The sequence below is a fragment of the Rhinatrema bivittatum genome, chromosome 6, assembly GCF_901001135.1.
Source record: "Rhinatrema bivittatum chromosome 6, aRhiBiv1.1, whole genome shotgun sequence".
NCBI classification, from domain to species: domain Eukaryota; kingdom Metazoa; phylum Chordata; class Amphibia; order Gymnophiona; family Rhinatrematidae; genus Rhinatrema; species Rhinatrema bivittatum.
Genome location: NC_042620.1, coordinates 88,807,009 through 88,829,117, shown reverse-complemented (window position 1 = coordinate 88,829,117; position 22,109 = coordinate 88,807,009). Strand labels below are relative to the sequence as shown.

The 22,109-nt window shown below is 44.8% G+C and overlaps 1 protein-coding gene across 3 annotated transcripts in view; it reads right to left on the bottom strand.

Moving 5' to 3' along the window:
- The window catches only part of MARCH7 (membrane associated ring-CH-type finger 7), a 136,192-nt gene that overhangs the window by 56,611 nt on the left and 57,472 nt on the right, over positions 1–22,109 (bottom strand). For 2 of the 3 annotated variants that reach the window (XM_029605576.1, XM_029605577.1), the window contains exons 4-5: positions 18,806–18,986; positions 1,317–1,484 (exon numbers count right to left, since the gene is read on the bottom strand). In XM_029605576.1, the coding sequence (XP_029461436.1) occupies positions 1,317–1,484; positions 18,806–18,986 (349 nt within the window). The remainder of the gene's footprint in view (positions 1–1,316; positions 1,485–18,805; positions 18,987–22,109) is intronic. The other variant, XM_029605578.1, reaches the window with a different exon arrangement.

Genomic DNA, 22,109 nt, shown 5'->3' with positions numbered 1-22,109 from the left:
CAGCTTCCTGAATGTACTAGCCAAAGGTAGTAAGTTTGTCAAACCCCTCAATCTGGAGGGAAAGTATATTAAGACGGCCATATAATGCAGCCGTTAAGAGCGGATGCTATTGCCGAAGGAGAGCTCACTGGCTCCAGGCCTGCAATTTGAGTAGTCATCCTCCCCCACCGGTGACATCATGGAGGATGGCTCCCTGCACAATGGACAAGGAGCGATTATCAGCGTATATGCCGGTGAAATTGCTCATTGCATCTCACACAGTAAGCATGCATGACAGACAAGGATTTTCACAAAATCACCAGGGAAAAAGTGAGCAAAGCATGAATTTAATGCAGAATTGACAGGAGGGCCCCTGGAGAGCACAGCTAACACATCCATCCTCCTTCCCTGCATCACGTGACCTCTAGGTAACATCTTTGAGCAGATGCAACCACCAAGGACATTGTAGTCTAACTTCCATCAGTGTGCACAAAACTCATTGACATCTTGAAATTGCTGAGGGAGACCATAATTTGAAGCCATGGTAACAAAACAAAGGCGATAATTTCTCCTTCAAAAATGTGTCTGCGGCTGCACTATGGAGGAAAATTCAGGGCAAAGTAGACACACACACAAACCTGTTAAAGATTTTACAGGATAAGAATAGGAAAAATGTGACTGATGAGACCTCTTTGCCTCAATATAAAAAAATTAAAAAAAAAAAAAAAAAAGAAGTTGAGGGACAATGCAGTCAATCTACCATAGACAAAAAAGAGACTAAGAGTGCTGCAAGGTAGTATAGCTTTATAAGATTTCCATGCATGTTCAGAACTTTTTTCCCAGGTTACTCAGGAAGATGCTCTGCATTAGTGACATCAGATGTCATTTCCATGTGTCACAAGTCATCCTGTTTTTCCTCATAGAAGGGATCTTACTCATTACATAAGTCACAGGGGCATGAGCAATGAGTACAAAACATACTAGGTTTGGTGCCAACCCATATCACTGTTATATAATTTAGTGGAACTCGCTCCTTCCAATTTTATTTTTTTGATCACCTTTGTGTAAAGGTTTAGCAGCAAACCAACTGGTACACAATTGTGAAGCAGGTATTAGTCCTACTTAACTGTTACAAAAGTTCGTTTACATTATAGCCTGAGCCTGGCATAACCAAATCCACTAGTATCAGAATACTATAGTAATATGATTTTACTTAAAATGCTCATGCCACCATGGTTTTAGAGCCAAGAAGGAGCATGTCAGTATATGGTTTAAATTTTAATTTTTTGCATCATACATCTGAAGGAATACAAAAAAGTGTGCAATTATATACATACATGTTGAAGATGTTAAGTCACCATTTCTTTGACTATAATCCACAAAACTCTTTACAGATGAATCTGCTGTCTTCTCTGGATCTCTCGGGTCCCTCATTAGTTCAGATCCAGATGAAGCAAGTAGCACTGATGAAGACCTGGGACCATGGCCATATCTCCATGGTGAATCTAGGAAGTGGAAATGATGAATTAAAAAATACTTCCAAAAAAGTGCAACTACATAATTAGAATCTAGGGTGAAAATCTCAGGGCACAGGTTTTTGTTTATATAAAATGTTTGAAAATATTAGCTGTAAGATGACTCACATGTGTCATCACAATGCTAACTGTCAAGCCAAGAACATGAAGTGACAAGTACTTTGATTGGTTTGTAAAAGTACCACATGACCTCATCAGCTTAATCATAGTTTAGTAAGCCCTGGAGTCAACACCTGAAAAGATGTTTATTTATTTATTTAATTTATTTAACTTTTAATATACCGACATTCATAGGGCATATCATGCCGGTTTACAAAAAACTGAAGCAGGTAGAAAATACAATGAACAAGAGTGGGGGAGAAGGGGAGCAGGCAAGAAAAAGGTGAGAGGTGGGCAGGGGAAGAGCAGCAAGAAAGAATAGGGCAGAAGGAGAGAGAGGAACAAACAACTTGATAAATATAATAAAAGGAACATAATTGTAACTGTTTTAAAATTATAAATTTGTTATATGTTACAAAATAAATCATTTTGTTTGTTAAGTTGTAGCATATTTTGTTAATTATACAAATTAAATTTTAAGAACGACCACCCAGCACAAGGAAGCAAGTTTGACAGTTGTCAATGTTGTAACCTAGTACTTGAAGAGTAAACATTTATTTATCCAACATAGTTAACATTTGAACTCAGATTCTAGCTTCTGCAATACCTTCTAGTGAGGGGGCTCTATCAGAGGAAAAGATTTTGGGGGGAGAATTGGAAACAAGGCGGTCAAATGCTTACTGGTATCCTCAAGCCAGAATGTAAAAGTCATTCTTAATATTGCTGGAGTGGAAAGAGAAGGCAAAGCTGATATACTCCACATGGGGACAAATGGCCTGGCTACAAACTACTTCAGTGTAGTATAGGAGGAATTCAAGTTGAAGGGGGACCACGGGGGTTGGGGGAGGCAGCAGGCAAGCACAATAGTTTTACTGGAGGCATTACATGTTTATGGTAAAGGGGGAGGAGAGATGTTATACCAAGATCTTCAAAATACTACTGAAAAGCTAATATAAAAAGACAAAAGTTTGGGATATCTTAGAGGCTAGAACTTTACCTAACAAGAGAGAAAAAAAAAAGCTTTATGGTAGAACAGCCTATATCTGTTTGAAAGGGGAAACAAAAAAAAAAAAAAAACAGAATGCCCTAGCTGAACAATTTGATCATAGTTGAGAGGAAATTAAATTTAGATGGAGGGGAGGTAATAGATGAAAGTTGATTGAAGCAGGCTATCATCCCCAAAACAAAGAATGCTTGGAGGAAAAAAAAAAACCAAAAAACAAAAAGGTGTACTTAAAACTGTCTATAAGACAGAGAAGGTAGGCAGGTATGAGGCTATACAGAGAGAAGACATAGTAAGGAAAAATATCTGTAAAGCTACGGAACAAATACTCAGTCTAGAAAAAAAAAATCAGTGCAAGCTCTCATGACGAAAGCTCTAAATACAATTGCTGTCAAAGGTATGGTTCAACATGTTGAATAACCAAGATACAGTCAATTCTAGACAACTGTGTTCATAGAGGGCAGGATTGGGCAGACATACGGGAAGCATTCTATGTAAAAGTAACATTAAACCCAAGAAATAGAGTTGCTTACCTGTAACAGGTGTTCTCACAGGACAGCAGGATGTTAGTCCTCACGTATGGGTGACATCAGGATGGAGCCCAATCACAGAATACTTTTGTCAAAGTTTCTAGAACTTTGACTGGCACCTACTGGGCATGCCTAGCATGGCACTAACCTTGCATCCAGCAGGGGTCTCCCTTCAGTCCCATGTTTAGTAAAAAGAGCGTACGAAAAATAAAATAAATCGCAAGCGTACCCAACTCCGCGGGGTGGCGGGTGAGTTTCGTGACTAACATCCTGTCCTGTGAGAACAACTGTTACAGGAAAGCAACTCTGCTTTCTCACAGGACAAGCAGGATGGTGGTCCTCACATATGGGTGAACAACAAGCTGAGGATGCCCGCACATGTACCAAAAACACCCAAAGATGTGCAACAGGCACAACAACAGGGGTAGTTCTTTGGATAACGGGCAGCCTGAAAATTCCAGCGGGCTGTAGGACGTAAGTTGAGTATTAAGCTGAGAACAGATTGCGCAAAACAGACTGGTCAATGATTGAATCTTGTGTGCCAGCTTTGTCCAGCTTGTTGGTAGCAGAAGGAAATACAGTCCGCCATCCAGGAGAACAGGGTCTGCTTTCCCACCGGGTTTCCCAGCTTAAAGTCTATCAAAGGAGACAAAGAGCTGGGTGAACTTCCTATGGGCTGCAGTGCATTCCAAATAAAAGCCCAGCGCACGTTTACAGTCCAAGGAATGGAGAGCCCGCTCAACAGGAAGTGAGTGGGGTTTTGGAAAGAAAGTAGGCAGAACTATGGATTGATTTAAATGAAACTCAGATACTACTTTCGGTAGACATTTAGGATGAGTTCGGAAGACCACCCGATCATGAAGAAATTTTGTATAAGGGGGGGTTACGTAATCAGCGCCTGCAGCACACTGATCTGGCGAGCAGACGTCAATGCAAGAAGGAAAAGGACCTTCCAAGTGAGATGCCGTAACTCGCAGGAATGCAGAGGCTCAAAGAGATTTCATGAGTTGTGCTAATACCACACTAAGGTCCCAAACTGGGGCCGGAGGACGGAGCTGGAGGTGAAGCAAGCTACTAAGGGTTGTGTTGAATTAGAGACATCTCCTGTACCCTTATGGAAGGCGAAAACCGCACTGACATGTACCCTAATGGAGGAAGATTGTAGACCTGACTCAGAGATGCCAGAGGTAGTCCAAAACTTTCGTTGTGGGGCAGGTAAAAGGATCCAACTCCTTTGAAGTGCATCATAAGGAAATCTTGTCCATTTAGAATAAGATCTTCTAGTAGAGGCTTTCGTGAAGCTGCCAGGACCTGAGATAGAGACTGAGAGATTGAGCAGCCGCAGAATTAACCTTTCAACATCCAGGCTGCAGTGACAAGGCCTGAAGGTTGGTATGGCATAATTGTCCGTTCCTCTGCGATTTCGGGGACGGATCCGTGCCTAGGCGAACCTGTGGATGCACTGAGAGGCCCCGAAAGATGGGAAACCATGCCTGTCGTGACCAGTAGGGGGCGATTAGAATCATTAGGCCCTTGTCTGTGCGTAGCTTCACAAGAGTCTTGCTGATGAGAGGAAGTGGTGGGTATGCAGAGAGGAGGCCCTTCGCCCAGGACAGGGCGAACACATCCAGAGGTGGAACTTGGCGACTGCAATGTAGGGAGCAGAAGTTGTCCACCTTGCGATTGTGAAGAGACGCTAAGAGGTCGATGCTTGGATAGCCCAACTTCCAAAACATCCAGTCCGCCACCACAGGGTTGAGGGACCACTCGTGGAGCTGAAATTAGACTGAGATTGTCCGCTAGAACATCATCCACACCCGCCAGGAAGGTTGCTCTCAGGAGCATGGCCTGAGAGAGCAAAAGCCCAAATTTGTGCTACTTCCTGTTATAGGAGGTAGGACCCGGTTCCTCCCTGCTTGTTGACTTACCACATCACTACCTGGTTGTCCGTTTGGATTAGGATTGTTTTGTTGGACAAGCAATCCCAAAACGCCCAGACAGCATATCTGATTGCTCGGAGCTCCAGAAAATTTATTTGATGCTGTGACTCCTCTGCCGACCAGGTTCCCCGAGTCTGCAATTGGCTGACATGTGCTCCCCACCCTAGAGTGGACGCATCAGTTAAGATCATCTGAGGTTCTGGAGCTTGAAATGGTAGCCCTTGGAGCAGGTGGGATTCTTGGATCCACCACGCTGGTTAGAGGCAAAGCTGCCTGGTGATATGGACAATGTTGGACATTGAATGATGTGCCTGTGACCACTGCGATTTTTAATGTCCACTGCGTTATTCTCATGGCCAGACGAGCCATTGGGGTAACATGGACCGAGGATACCATATGTCCCAGCAAGACGAGTACATGACGAGCTGTCGTGGTTCGGCGAGACTGTATAGCACGCGCCAGTAACACCAGCGTATGAGCTCGGTCTCTGGGAAGAAACGCCTTTGCCTGGATCGAGTCTAGATTCGCTCCAATAAAGGAGAGTATTTGAGCTGAATTAGGTGAGATTTCTGATAACTGATTAGAAATCCCAAGGACAGTAGTAGCTGCACTGTAAGACAGAGGGCGTGAAGAACCCGTTCCAGTGACCAAGCACTCAGTAACCAGTCGTCTAGATAAGAAGACTAGGCCCTCATGTCTATCAAGTATGCGGCTACTACTGCCAGGCATTTCATGAAGACACGAGGGGCTGAAGCAAGGCCGAATGGAAGTACTCTGTACTGGAAATGCTGGTTTCCGACAAGGAATCGGAGGTACTGTCTGTGAGATGGGGTAATTGCAATGTGCATGTACGTGTCTTATGTCCAGAGAGCAAAGCCAATCCCCCTGTTGGAGAAGTATTAAGGAGCCCAAGGTTACCATCCGAAACGTCTCTTTCCGAAGATGTTTGTTTAGAGCCCGAAGGTCTAATATTGGGCGAATGCCTCCCATCTTTTTTGGAATTAAGAAGTATCGGGAGTAGAAGCCGTGTCCTCTCTGGGAAAGAGGAACCGGTTCTATGGCATTTGCTTGCAGGAGGGAAGTTATTTCCTCTTGCAGATTAGAATGGTCGGAGGAGGTCCATCCCGGCCGAGGTGGAGTGTCCGACGGGATGGAGAGGAAGTTTAGGTGGTAACCTTGAGCTATGACCGACTGGACCCACCGGTCTGTGGTGATCTTTAACCACATGGTAGTGAAGTGGCAGAGCCGGCTGCCGACAAGCAGATATGGCAGAGGGGGATGACATTCACTCCCGAGCTGGAAGTCAAAATCCCACAGCAGGACTAGGCTGGGCAGGAGGTTGTGCCTTCTGAGTCTGTGGCTATCTTGGTGGAGGTTTCTGGAACAGACGGGATGGATGAGCCCGTGCTGGTGGGGGAATATCATCTCCGGGCTATGTACACTGGTCGTTTCGTCTCTCATCGGAATGGCCATTTGGAGGAAGTTGAAAACTCAGCATGAGCAGCCGAGAGCTGACAGTGTTTCATTGTGATCCTTCAGCTGGGCCACCATCTCCTGGATCTTTTCTCCAAAGATTATCCCCTGTGCAGGAGAAATCAGCCAAACGATCTTGCACCTCCAGGCAGAGACCCAAGGACTTCAGCCAAGCCCAAAGTCTAGCGCTGATGCCAGCCACTGACAATTGGGATGCCGTATCAAATACATCATACGCCGATCTGACCTCATGTTTCCTGGCGTTGAAGCCTTTCTTAATGATAGAGTTCAGCTGATCTTGAAGCTGCTCCGGGAGGGACTCAAAGTCCTGTAATTGTTTGAAGAGATTCCGATTGTATTGGGTCATATTTATTTATTTAAAGTCTTTTCTATACCGCCGCTAAGTTATTTATTTATTTTGAACTTTTCTATACAGACCTTCATGTGGCAAGATACATATATTGGTTTACAGTGGAACACAATATTGCAACAAGCATTACATAGAACCAGGGTTACATGGAACTGGGAAAACAGTGGATTATACTGTCACAATGGTTTACATGTAGGCACATAAGTCTGGAGTAAGCATACTATAGTACATTCTAACAGGTGCCATTAAGTTTGTTACATTAAATCATAAAAATATGTATAAATGTTTAATGATGTAGGATCTGGCCAGGTGTACCAAGAAGGTACTTTTATAGGTCAAAAAAAAAATCACATTTACTGTGTTATATTACATTCATTGTGTACTCAATGCACATTTGAGAACAGTGCTGTGTGCCGGTGCTCTTCTGTTTATTCCAGTGTATTTTCTATTCTCTGGTCTCTTTATAAAAGGCTTGTTTAAAAAGCCATGTCTTTAGAGATCAGATTACAGAGAGACCCCAAAACATTCAAGAGAAGTCTAAAGGCATTATGTTCCAGAGTGTGGGTCCTGCTAAAGACAATGACCTCTCTCTTACCTGGGTTAGTCTCACTGTCTTGACTGAGGGAATGGTTAAGAGATTTGTTTGCTGAACGAAGGTTCCTGTGTGGTACATGTACCCGTAGGGCAGTGTTTAGCCAGTTCGCTTTTTCATCATGTATTAGTTTATGTATGGTGCATAGTGCTTTGTATTTTATTCTTTGTTCTATGGGTAGCCAATGAAGTTCATCCAGAGTTTATTATATGGTGTCTCCTTTTTCCAGTTAGTATTCTCTATACTGTTTTGTAGAATTTGAAGTGGTCTTATTGTTGTATTTGGGAGTCCTAGAAAAAGTGCATTACAGTAAATTGGTACTGGCGAAAACTAGTGCCTGAAGCACTGTTCTGAAATCTGCAGGAGTTAGTAACTGTATAAGTTTTCTGAGAATCATGAGTTTAGCATAGCCTTCTTTTACTTTTAGCGATATGTGTTTTAGATTAATTTCGGGGTCTATTATTATGCCAAGGTTCCTTACTTTTTCCGCTAGTTCTATTTTCTGGTTGTTTTTGAGTATTACTGGGGTTTGAATGATTTCGATATTTTTTCTAAGTGTAGATATAATTGATATGACGCAATACGTGAAATGAGCATAGCTCCGAACACTCTATGCCCTAAAGCGTCGAGTAACTTCTGCTCCTTCCCAGGAGGTGCTGAAGAATGAGGCTTTGGACGCTTGGCCCTCTTCTGGGCGGACTCCACCACCATTGTGTCTTTTGGAAGCCAGGGGATGGCTGCACCAGATAGATCGCATCAATTTTGCGATTCACAGGAGGAACCGTCCCAGGATGCTCCCAGTTTCGTTACATCAAATCTAGCAGAATTTCATGGACGGGGACAGACATTTCCTTTGGAGGATCCAGGAACTGAAGTACCTCCAGCATTTTATGCCTGGAGTCCTCCTCCGTCTGCAGTGTAAAGGGAATAGTCTCCGCCATCTCCTTAATGAAGCTAATAAAGGAGAGGTCTTCCGGCGGAGACTTGTGCCTTTCCTCCGGAGGTGACGGCTCTGATGGGACATTGGCTGAGTCTTGGGAATCAGATGTATCATATGGCTGATCCCCCACATCCATCGGTGGGTCGTAGTGGAAAAAACGGACCCCCTCTGGCTGGAGAAAGTCTTGGCACCGAAGGTATTGGTGCCGGCATCGATGGTCCCGGCCTTGGCACATAAATCCAGATCCGGCACTAGTGCCGGGCAAAGTGGCATCGATGACTTTGCCGGTCTCCTCGGTGCGGGCACTCCCGAAGGCCCCGGAACGGGCTCCGGCCTCGACAAGTCCTCTTCATCCGACAAGAGTGGAATGGGTGTCGATGGAGCCATGGGGCTCTGATTTCCTCTGTGCTCCCGGCAGGGCACAGATAAGCACATCAAGCTTATCGAGGAGAGGGAGTAGCATCGGTGGCATCCGGCACGGGCACTGGTGGTCTTGGGAGGCTTTAGACAGCCTGGACCACTGCCTCTTGCACCATCCGGTGTAATTCCTCTTGGAACCTGAGGTGGTGAGCCCCAGGTCTGGAGTGGGAGGCATAGCGGGTAATGCCGGAGGGTCCACCGGTCCCGGTGGAGTCTCGGCGGCTGCACCCACTGAAGGCGAGAGACACCTTGGTGCATCCGACTTCAAGGATGGATTTATGCTCCTCAGCTCGGGTTTTCTCTGGTGGCTTGAGACTCTGCGATGACTCCACCGGTGTCCCCGAAGTCAAAGGGACTTGCCTCAGATGCTTGTGCCGGTGCTTTTCACAGTGCTCAGCCTTTGACTCCTGCATCAATGACGGGGACGCTGAAGACAGAGACACTGATCAGGACTCCTTGGTATCGGAGCGATGACGTTGCTTCGCCGGGGACGGAGTCGATGGTGTCTGAAGATGGGTGCTGAAATAAGAGCGCCATTTTTTCCCCAAACGTGCCCAACGGCCCTTTGAAGTCATTTGGGCACAATTGCTACATGTCTCCACATCGTGCGACGGGCCGAGACATAATACACAGACCAAATGAGGGTCTGTGATTGACACTGTCCCTGTTGAAAACCCATTGCCATCGTGGCCGGTGAAAAATTTAGGCCAGCCGCAGTCTGTGCTGATAAGGACTACGCTGGTCCCCCGCCGGGAACAGACCGAAAAACAGGGCACACTTACCGTACAAACGCGGCAATCGAGGGCAGAGAAGGGAGACCCCCAGGGGATATAAACTTTTGCAAGTTTTTAAAAAAATTTCCTGAGAAGAAAATTCCTGTCAGGAACTTGTGAAGAGCTCCAAAAATCCGTGTGGCTAAAGCTTTGTGGAAAGAAAAAAAAAAGAGACTAAGGGAGACCCCTGCTGGATGCTGGGCATGCCCAGTAGGTGCCAAAGTTCTAGAAACTTTGACAAAAGTATTCTGTGATTGGGCTCCATCCTGATGTTGTCACCCATATGTGAGGACTACCATCCTGCTTGTCCTGTGAGAAACATAAGAACTAGGAAAAATCTTTAGTATTGACTTACAAGTAACAAATGTAGTAATAATACGCGAACTTGCAAATAGTAGTAAATATTTAGAGGGCACCAAATCAACCATTAGTCTTCATTACATCCTATGCTTGTATTGTGTGGGGGTTTCTTTTTTTTTTTTAAATAAAATCAGTGCCTACTTATGAACAGCAGTTCTTTATGGCCCAGAATCAAAAATATGAAGGATGGTATACTTAGCTGGCATAAGTAGGAGTAGAAGTATATGTCCAAACATGCCGTGAAACCAAAAGACAATGCTGGACAGAAAGCTCAGACTGTTTCAGCATGAACAATAAACTAACTGAAATGCAGGGGACATGGAAATAGTGGCAGCAGAGCAGCAGCACTCTGGGTAATTTTAGAAAGTGAGGATTATACTTTTCACCAATGTAAACAGATTCACTCTTCTGCCTGAGGCTGGATGTCAGTGCAACAAAGAAGCATCCATAAGAGTGAAATGAAAGAGGAGGTATTGCTAATGAAGAAACTACTTAACTGATAATTTTGTTTTCCTTAGCGTAGACAGATGGATTCAGGACCAATGGGTATAGTGTACTCCTGATAGCAGTTAGAAACGGATCAGATTTCAATCTGACGTCAGTCCCTAGTACATATACCCCTACAGGAAGTACAGCTCTTCAGTATTCTCCTCAAAAAGCATTGTGGGTATATGTATGACTGAATAATTTGAATAACTTGATTAACTTTATAACTTGGATAACTTAATTTGAACTGATTGAATTGGTTATAGCTGGAGACCACCAGTGCCCTCAATCGAGAAACGTCGACACTTGATAGGATGGGTGTCCTAGATGAAGGAAAGCATGGCTTACCCATGAATCACTCGCTCCCGGGGATGTCCCCCGAGAATTCCATGAGTAACGGCAACCGTGGGTGGGATGCTGAGTCCATCTGTCTACACTAAGGAAAACGAAATTATCAGGCAAGTAATTTCTCCATTTCCTAGCGTGTAGCAGATGTACTCAGGACCAATGGGATATATAAAAGCTACTCCCGAACCGGGTGGGAGGCTGCCCGTGACCCACTTAGTACTGCCCTTGCAAATGCTGTGTCCTCCTGAGCCTGAACATCCAGGCGGTAAAACCTGGAGGTGGTGTGGATGGAGGACCATGTCGCCGCCCTACAGATCTTGGCGGGTGACAGCATCTTGGTTTTCGCCCAGGACTCTGCCTGGGCTCTAGTAGAATGGGCCTTGACTTGTAAAGGCGGTGGCTTGTCTGCTTCTACGTAGGCCGCCTTGATGACTTCTTTGATCCAGCGGGCTATGGTTGCTCGCGAGGCTGCTTCCTCTTGCTTCTTCCCGCTGTGAAGGACAAATAGATGATCCGTCTTTCGTATGGATTCTGACCTTTCCAGGTATCGGACTAGGAGCCTGCCGACGTTGAGATGGTGTAGACTTCAAGCCTCTTCCGAATTCTTATGCTCATCTGGTGATGGTAGCAAGATGGTTTGGTTGAGATGGAAGTGAGAAACCACTTTGGGGAAGAAGGACAGAACTGTGCGTAACTGGATGGTTCCCGGGGTGAGTCTGAGGAACAGCTTTCGGCAGGACAGTGCTTGTAGATCGGATATACGACGGGCCGAACAGACTGCCAACAGGTAGGCTGTCTTCAGTGTTAATAGTCGGAGAGACAGGCCGGAGAGGTCTGAAGGAGGTTCCTGCTAGGAAATCTAGGACCAGGTTGAGGTTCCAAAGAGGCACCGGCCACTTCAGGGGTGGTCGAATCTGCTTGAATCCTTTCAGAAAGCAGGAGACATCCGGGTGAGAGGCTATGCTGCCGCTCTCGCTCTAGGTTCCGTAGCATGACAATGCGGCCACCTGTACCTTGATGGAGTTGAGAATCCCTTCTGCAGGAATTCCAAAACCACAGGAATTTTGACAGAGCGTGGTATGATGTTGCGGTCCTCGCACCAGGCTTCGAATATTCTCCAAATCCTTATGTTAGGGATGTGGAGAACTTGCGTGCTCGGAGTAGGGTGTCAATTACTGCCCCCGAGTATTCGCTCTTCCTCAGGCGAGTCCTCTCAATGGCCAGACCGTAAGAGAGAATCTAGCTGGATCCTCGTGGAGGATCAGTCCCTGTTGGAGCAGGTCTCTGTGTGGAGGTAGCGGCAGGGAGCTCCCTGTCAGTCTTTGCATGTCTGCGTACCACAGTCTTCTTGGCCCGTCCGGGGCCACTAGAAGTACTGGTCCCCTGTGGTGTTCTCTCTTGTGGATGATCGTGCCCAATAGGGGCCACGGCGGGAAGGTGTATAACAGTCTCCTGTGGCCAGGTCTGTACCAGGGTATAGATTCCCTGGGACTGGGGTTCCCGTCTGCGGCTGAAGAAACCGAGTACTTGGGCATTGGACCGGTTTGCCAGGAGGTCCATGGTGGTGTTCCCCAACGGTTTACTATCAATTGGAATGCTGTGGTTGACCATCTCCATTCTCCTGGATCTAGACTGTCTCCGCTGAGGTAGTCCGCAGCGACTGTCTTTCCTGGCAATGTGGACGGCTGAGATCTCTTGAAGATTCACTTCTGCCCATGACATTAGGAAGTCTATTTCCAAAGACACCTTTTGGCTTCTGGTTCCTCCCTGACAGTTGATGTAGGCCACTGTTGTGGCATTGTCCGACATTACTCTGACCACTTTGTCTTGGAGTCTGAACGAACTTTAGGCAGGCAAGTCTGACTGCCCCGGCTTCTAGGCTATTGATGTTCCATCACCCTTGGGCGGTTAGCTCCTGGCTGGCATCCGTGGTGAGTAGGATCCAGGTTGGTGAAGACAGTCTTGTTCCCTGGCTCAGATGGGCTTCTTGTAGCCACCATCTTGGTGAACGTCCAGGGTACAGTGGCTAACCCAAAAGGTAGTGCCCAGAACTGGTAGTGACAGTCCAGGATAGAGAAGTGTAGAAAACGCTGATGCTCTTGATGGATTGGAATGTGTAGGTAGGCTTCCGACAGATCCAGGGATGTAAGGAACTCTCCCGGTTGTATCGCCCTTATTACCAAGTGTAGTGTTTCCATGCGGAAGCGAGGAATCTTCAGGTGACTGTTGACCACCTTGAGGTCCAGGATGGGTCTGAACATTCCTTCTTTCTTGGGGACGATAAAATAGATGGATTAATGTCCAGTATTTATTTGTTGTGGAGGCACCCGCGTTATAGCCTCTAAGGCTAGCAATCTGGTCAGTGTAGCTTCCACTGCCATCCTCTTGGAAGGTTTGTGGCAGGGATATTTCACAAACTTGTCCGGCGGGAGGGTGGTGGAAATCCAGGTAATATCCCTCTCGAATGATGGCTAGGACCCACTTGTTCTGTTTATTTAACATTTTTTATATACCGAGGTTCTAGAGACAGAATCACTAAGCACTTCGGTTTACAGAGAACAATTGAAATGACTGAAAGTGAGTCTTACAGAGAACAAGGAAATGAATAACTGGGATGTTACTCAATTTAAAAACTCATTAAGATATAGAAACCTTAAATAACAGAATCATCAATAAAAATGGTAGTCAAACATCTAACAGTTGATTAAAATGATTAGAGTAATATGTGATTAAATCTGAGGTTATTTGGTCGTGAAAAACATAAAACTGAGACAGGGAGGATTGGAAGGATTAAATCCAATTAATCGTAGGCTAGAGTGAAGAGCCAAGTCTTGAGCCTTTTTTTTGAATGTAATTGGGCATTGTTCAAGTCTAAGGTCTGAAGGAAGAGAGTTCCAATGATTCGGGCCAACTGTGGAGAAGGCTCTTTTATTTGAAAATGATTTAATTGGAGGTGTTTTTAGAGAGCCTTGTTGAGCAGCTCTCAAAGGACGGGAAGATGAATGTAGTTGTAAAGGGATCCGGAGGTCAAGAGGGGAGTTTTTGTAGATGGATTTGTGGATGATTGAACAAGTTTTGTAGAAAATTCTATATTTTATAGGGAGCCAGTGAAGATTCTTTAAAACTGGAGTGATGTGGTCCCTTTTTTTTGAATTAGTAAGAATCCTAGCTGTGGCATTCTGTAGCATTTGAAGAGGTCTAAGGGATGTCGCTGGGAGACCAATTAAAAGGGCATTACAATAGTCAATCTTTGAAAAAATGATTGCTTGCAGAACTGATCTAAAATCATGGGGGTGAAGTAGAGGTCTGAGTCGTTTTAATACTTGAAGTTTGAAGAAACAGACCTTCACTGTGTTGCTGATGAAGCTTTTGAAATTGAGTTGGTTATCTATGATAACTCCTAAGTTTCTGACTATGGGAGAAAAAGAAGGTGATGGAATTGGTTGAGAGTTGGAGAGATTGTAGTTGCCATCTTGGGTGATAAGGAGGAATTCAGTTTTGTTGGTGTTGAGAATTAAGCAGAGGTCAGCAAGAAGATTGGAGATGGAAGTAAAACATGAGTTCCAAAAATGAAGAGTTTCTTGCAGTGATTTGGTAATTGGAATGAGTATTTGGACATCGTCCGCATATAGGTAGTGGGTTAGATTCAGATTAGATAATTGACAAAGAGGGAGTAAATAAATGTTAAATAAAGTCAGAGATAAGGAGGATCCTTGAGGGACTCCTAGAGTGGAGCAGATGGGTTGTGATTCATTATTGTTAATTTTGACTTTATAAAACCTGTCTTGGAGGAAGGATTTAAACCAACTGAGAACGGTGTCTTTGATTCCAATCTCAGTTAGTCTGTTAAGGAGGATCTCATGGTTAACAGTGTCAAATGCCGCTGATAAATCAAGGAGGATAAGGAGGCAAGGTTGTTTTTTCTCACGGTTGAAAAGGATGTTATCAGCTAGAGAAATTAGTAAGGATTCTGTGCTACGGTTTTTGCGGAAGCCAAATTGTGAAGTAGCGAGAATGTTGTTCTCATTTAGGAAATCTGAGAGTTGATGGTTTACTATTCTTTCGAGGATTTTGGCAATAAAAGGGAGATTTGCTATTGGACGGAAGTTTGCTAAATTTTCAGGAGATAGATTAGGTGTTTTTTAAAAGAGGTTTCAGAATAGCGCCGGCGTTGCGCACCGAAGGAGCGCGACAAAGGGGCCTGCCCCTTTGTTTCGCCCCTTCGTACAGCCCCAAGTAAAGCCCAAAACTTTTTACTTTTTACTCTCAACCCATCTTTGGTAGAATAGGGTAAGTCTGCCCCCTATGGCTTCTTCCTTTGGATGAGTCGGCTGATTTTCATTTGTGAGGTGCAGCTAGGGCGGGAGCCCGAGCTGGCTCCCCTTTTGTTGTGCTTGTTCCGAAAGGACTGGCTCCGGCCTGCGGGGCGGGCCACTTGATTGAAGCGCTGTGATCCTCTGCCCCTGGAGGTTCGGGAGAAGGATCGCTGTTCTCTTATTCCTGTCCTCCGGTAACCGCAACAGTGGGGACTTGCCCCATTTGTTGGCTAGTTTCTCTAGTTCGCTTCCGAACAGGAGTGTTCCTTTGAAAGGCATCCTTGTGAGTCTCGTTTTGGAGGATGCATCGGCCAACCAGTTTTGGAGCCAGATTTCTCTTCTGGCTGCCACGGCAGATGACACTCCCTCTAGCTGCTGTGCGTACCAGATCAGAAGAGGTGTCCGTGAGGAATGATACAGCTGGTTCCAGGACCTCCCCAGGAGTGTTTTTCCTGGTCTGTGCTAAGCAGGCGCACGTCACCACGGCACAGCAGGCTGCGATCTGTAAAGACGTAGCGGAGACAAAGGACTATTTGAGAATAGATTCCAGGCGTCTGTCTTGAGCATCCTTGAGTGCTGCTCCTCCCTCCACCAGGATAGCAGTGCGCTTCGAGACCGCACAGACCATGGCATCCACTTTCGGACATGCCAGGAGATCTTTGGCGGCTGGGTCCAGAGGGTACATGGCTGCCAGAGCCCAGCACCCTTTGAATGTCATTTCTGGTGCATCCCATGCCAGGTCAATTAGTTGCTGGACGGCGTGTAATAGTGGGAAATGGCGGGAGGTCTGACGGAGTCCCTCTAATAGTGGGTCCGTCTTAGGTTCCCCCGAGGGACTTGTGTCCGGGATAGCAAGCTCTTTTAAGCTGTGTGTGACCAGGTCTGGAAGTTCGTCCTTGGTGAAGAAGCGTCGCATGGTTCGGTGGGGCTCTGTCCCCTGGTGGGGATGAGGATTCAGAACCCCCTCCAGGGGTTCTGAATCCTCATCTGAGTTGTCAGTGTCCTCGAAGGTGGGGCTTCTGGGTGGTGGGATCACTTCCCTGGGCATAGAGGGTCCCGGCATGTTGAGGTCCTCTGGTGGCGCCTGTGGCCGTATTATAGGAGGCCCCGTATGCATGTGGACGAAGGTATGCAGACCTTTGAAGAATTCCACCCAGATGCTGGGTCTAGACTAAGAGGCGCAGTGTCCATAGGGAGCCCAGTTTGAGGGGGAGGTCCCGCTGTGCAATGCTAGGTCCGGCGTACTGCTCGAGAGGCTGGAGCGGGCCATGAGTTGGATCCCCTAGGGCCTCTTCACACTGTATACACAGGGCCGTGGCCTCCTCATGCTGTGCAGCTCTAATGTGGCATGCTGGGCAAAGGCCCTGAGCTTTGAGTTTATTTTCCAGTGGTGCCATGGCTTGTGCATGTAAATACAGTTGTGCGCTCCGGTGTGCGGAGTTGTGCGCACAGGTCGAAGTTATGCCCCCGGCACAGTAAGCGCGTGGCTATGCACATCGCTTATGCGCCCGGTTCTTGTGCACGCAATGTTGTACGCACAAGGTATGTGTGTGCACGGCTCGCCTCTGTGCGCAAGAATCGAAATGGCGGACAGAGCAAAATGGTGACTGTGACCACCTCTGAGAGTCTCCACATGGGAGGATCCTCGGATCTGACCGGGGTCTAGCCCTGCTAGGGCAGATCAACCCGGTGGCACTGGTCACAGCTGGTGACCTGTGCGGCTCCTCGAGCTTCAGAGATGGAGACTTTAAAATAGATTTCTACCTTACCTAGTCTCTGCGCTTCCCGGTATTGTTCCAGGCGGTCTCCAGCTGCGGGGGGGAGAGGGAAAATACCTTCACCACCGCGCTCGAGGTTGCATCTGCTGCCTCTCAGCCTCACCCAATGTCGGGGGTTAGGTCCCCGCCAAGGGTCAGCCGCCGGACCAAGGTTTTACCTCCGAGGGATCGCAGAAATCACATCGGGAAATCTCAACTGGGGGAGGGACCAGATGAGTGTCACCACAGGAGAGTGGGGCTCATCTGGAGAGGTAAGATTTCTTATTTTGGTTTTCTTTGGTAAAATTACTCTAACGCTGTGCGAGCGTGCGTAGAGTCCCTAACTGCTATGGAGACGGAAAATACTGGAGAGCTGCACTTCCTGCAGGGGTATATGTACTAGGGGCTGACGTCAGATTGAAATCTGATCCGTCTCCAACTGCTATCAGGAGTACACTATACCCATTGGTCCTGAGTCCGTCTGCTACACGCTAGGAAATGAGAGATTTTAATCTGCCGGACACTGGTTTGCAGAAAATGTAGATATCTTGAAATCTCTAGAAGAGGCTCTCCTGAGGTAAAATGACAACAGAACTCACAAGGGAGTAGGCATTATCTGACCAGTACTTTCAAATGGGCAATAGTTTAAGGTCAGAGGTGATAGTCACCTGAGCTTCAGTGATCAGACACTGCGGTTTAATATAAGAGCAAAAAGACACAAAGGTCAGGGTCTTGGACTTCAAGAATACCAGTTTTAAGATTGGTTTCCCTTCCCCCTCCAATCTCTTTATGAAGTAGAACAATGGATTATACTAGAAAAAGGGCCATAAAAGTATATGAAGCCAGGCAAAGATCTAAACACATATACCCTGAAAGAAAGGGGAGATATATGAGAGATTTAAATACTTTCAAGGAATAAAGACACACAGGAGGTAGGCTTCTCAATGAAAAGGAGGTTCTAGAACAAAAGGTCATGGGATGAGGGTAAAAGGGGGTTAAATTCAGGACGTATTTCTTTACAGAAATGGTGTCGACACTTGGAACAGACTCCCAGTGGATATAGTGGAAACATATGCTATCAAAATTCAAGATGACATGGGACAAAAGAGAAAGGAACTATAAGTCAGAGTACATGAGTATGGGCTATCTGCTGTTATTATTCTATGGAAAATTGAGGTAATCAGGGAAGGCAGCCAGGACAGTACAAGCACATAAAAATAGCTAAGGGTACAACAGCAAGGCAACAAGACTTTTCCCCAGAAGTCAATGAAAAGAATAAGAAATGAGATGGGATTGTACATCTGAAGTGAAAAGGAAAAATGGTCAGAAGACCAGGAAAAGCAGAAATAGTGAACAAAACTTGTTCAGTTACCATAGAAGGGTTTGGAAAAAAGTACCACTTACACAGGGATCATTCCATTTACATGGTAGTTCAGTACAATTGCACTTTGGAAACTGCAGAGGGCATCTTTCATAACAAAATGTGGAAACTGGAACAAGACTGCGAACTGCAGGTCAGTTTACTTTTTTTTTTTAATCACTATTAAATTTACCCACACTATTGAGATCAGACTATCTTCAGTTCAGTGTATTGCAAACCAGGATTATGTCAAACCAAATTGCAACAATTTCTTAGGTGACTAAAAAATTAGAACTCCCCCCCCCCCGTGTGTGCAATTAGATGTACTTTTTTTTTTTTTTTTTAAAGAAGGTCTAGCTATAATGAAATTTCAGACTGGCTCCCATCTGATCATATTCACGCCACAGTGACATTATGTAATCCTCACTCATCAGGTTCTCCTCGTTATCGCAAACATTCAGATCATTCCATAACATGTACATACATGCTCAAGATGCAGGTATAATCTTCATTTGCAACATTACCTGTACCTGAAACTGCATTCTGGCTGCTGCTTACACCAGATGTAGAGGTGAACCCAGAATATGAGAGTTTTGGTCTCTTAGAATCCCAGTCCTGTTGCTGATTAAGCAGGCTTGAGTATGCTCCCTGAGTTCTCTCAGATCCATCATACCAAGCAGGCTGGATAGGCATAGATGTTGCAGACTAGATGAAAAGAAAATATTGTTCTTCATAAACCAAATACTTATCCTAATTTATATTTGGATAATAAATTACTGCAAACGGGAAAAAAAAAACAAAACTGATAAACCATTTTAATATATTTCCCTAGTTTATAGTATTGCTAGTAAAATGTCCCCTGACAACCTTCCCAAATGTTTGACATCTTGGTTGCAGTGAGAAGTTAACACTTCAAATGTGGAAAATCACACAAACCAGAGATTTTCAGCATTAACACAAAAAGCATTGCAAACTGCTTAGACATTCTTTAACTCTGCTGTTTGCATTCTGACCACACTTCAGAGCTCAGTTATTTCAAGAAGTCACAATATTTAGTGGTAAAGGCTTGCCAATTTACAATGCCAGCAAAAAAGGCCTTCATTTTAATACTATTTGTGTCTGAAGCAATCCATATGTTCAGATTCAACTCAGACTCCTCAATTAAATACTATACTAGCCTGGTGGCTCTGAAGCATAGAGATGTGCGCATTGTTAACACCTATTAGTTTGGGCTTCTTTTTGAGGCCCCTGCAGGAAATTTCGTTTTTCCCTGCAGTTTGGGCGTTTTTTTCCCATGGGTCCCAATTTTTGTGTTAACGCGCGCTAACTCCCATTAACGCGCACTAGCGAACTATGAATTTTTCTGAAATTTTGGAAAAATTCAGTTTGTTTTTTGGTGCCCATGAACCATGATGAATTGTCTAATAAATGAAAAACGAATGCACATCTCTACTGAAGCAGTACTGAGCACTGCCATGTGGAGGACCTTGATTAGAATCCTTGGCTAGGCTGTCCATTACCAACATTAACCAGGGATACTATGAAGGCAGAATTCACATCCCCTGGTGGGAGATTGGGGGGGGGGGGGGGTGTGTGTGTGGAGAAAATTGCCCCAAGAGAGGAAAGGTGTCCCAGTCATCAATTAAATACTATACTACCCTATACTAGAAGAACCTAGACCCAAACGATCTGAACTACCGTCCAATCTCCAACCTACCCTACTTGCAAAACTGACAGAGAAAGCGGCTCTGAAACAGATCAATGATCACCTCGAAACATCCTGCATCCCGCACAACACTGTTTTAGGAAAAACCACTCCACGGAAACCCTGCTACTCAACCTATCAAATAATATAATAAGAGGTTTCGATAATAAAATAAACCATTTACTAATCCTTCTGGACCTCTCGGTCGCATTAGACACAGTAGACCACAAAAGCCTAATATCAAGACTAGCAAACATCGGGCTCTCAGGCAAAACACTAGACTGGTTCACATCCTTCCTCAAAAACAGACATTTCAAAGTCAGCATCAACACAACTCATCTGAAGCCATCCCTCTTGAAACAGGAGTGCCACAAGGATCCGCACTATCAGCCATACTCTTTAATATATACCTACTCCCACTCTTGCCAACTCATCTCTGGTCTAGGCGTAACATTCTATATGTACGCTGATGACATACAACTCCTCACACAGATAACCTCCACCATCGAAGATGCAATGATTTTAGCAGCCTCTCACCTTGAATCAATCAGAAACATGTTAAACCACCTAAAGCTGTGCCTCAACATGAACAAAACAGAATGCATTCTGATAGAAAGAAAAGACGCAAGATCAAAAACCAACCACTCCATACAAATAGACAACATCCGTATCCAATTAAGAGACAACGTAAAAGACCTAGGTATATGGGTGGACAATGAACTCAACTACAAAAAACACATCACAACAAAACCAAAGAAGGCTTTCACAAGCTTCAAATATTTAAATACCTAAAACAGATACTTCACTACCAAGACTTCAGAACCGTACTACAATCACTCATTCTCACTAGCCTCGACTATTGCAACTCTCTTTTGATAGGACTCCCAAAGACGACCTTAAAACCACTACAATTGCTACAGAACGCTGCAGCTAGAGTCCTAACCAGCAAAAAAAGGTCAGACCACATCACCCCGGTTCTCAGTCTACACTGGCTACAGATTGAAAAAAGAATTGAATTAAAAATCCTGACAATCCCATACAATGTAATATACAAGGCAGATAACACCGCCCTCAACAACATCATAAGATACACAGATCACAGTGCACGAAAAGAACCGCAAGTAAAATACAACTAGTAATACCATCACCTTCCATTAGCTAAGCTATCAAACACAAGAAACAGAGCTATTTCAATTGCAGGACCAAAATTATGGAACTCACTCTCTGATTACCTGAGCTCACAAAACATCAAAACATTCAAAAAAGAGCTCAAAACATGGATCTACACTCAAGCTTTCAAAGATGGTATCAGCTAACCAAATATCACATAGATAGCTCATAACCACCTTCGGTTATGATAGAACAATACCAAGACTATGTTTGAAATCAGTCGATAGATCACCAACAAGAATGTTACTATATTTTCTCGTAAGCTTTCTAAAACTAGTTCCCATATTCACATCTTGCTATCATTATACGACTTGAACACAGTTTCCCAAGATTTTATCAGTTAAAACCATAATGTTTTAAATTACAGATATTTAAGTTAAGCTGTTAAAACGTTATCCAATCTGTTCTCTGTTATACCATGTTCCGTTTCCTAGTTACAACAATTTAATACATTATGGTATCTGTAAACCGGAGTGAAGGCAGCTAGCTAAATTTCAGTATAAAAAAAGCAAGTAAATAAAGATTAATGGTGAAACTAGTAGGCAAGTTAAGGTTCCAAGATTGCACAGCTCTGCAAAAAACACAAGTATGTGGCTCCTATCTGATTGTTGCTGCAAATGACTAAGTTAAGGGAGTTAGGAAGGGGGATATAAAATAGGGGGAAAAGGATTATATAGTTGCAAATGAAGGCTTTTTGAACAGAAGCTCAGAGGCTAATGAATTGAACTGAAGTGCAAATAGAGCCGGAGGAAGCTTGCAGTCACACACTAGAGTTAAGGTGTGTATACTGAATTGCATGGTATTCTTTATATGCACCTTGGAGTGATTTACTATAAGAAACACTTTACTATCATTTTACAATGTTTGGACTGAAGTTGCACCAACTTGCTGGTATTTGAAGGTGGAATACTACTTTTGGTAACCAAAGTGATACTTATGGAGTTAGAGCCTCA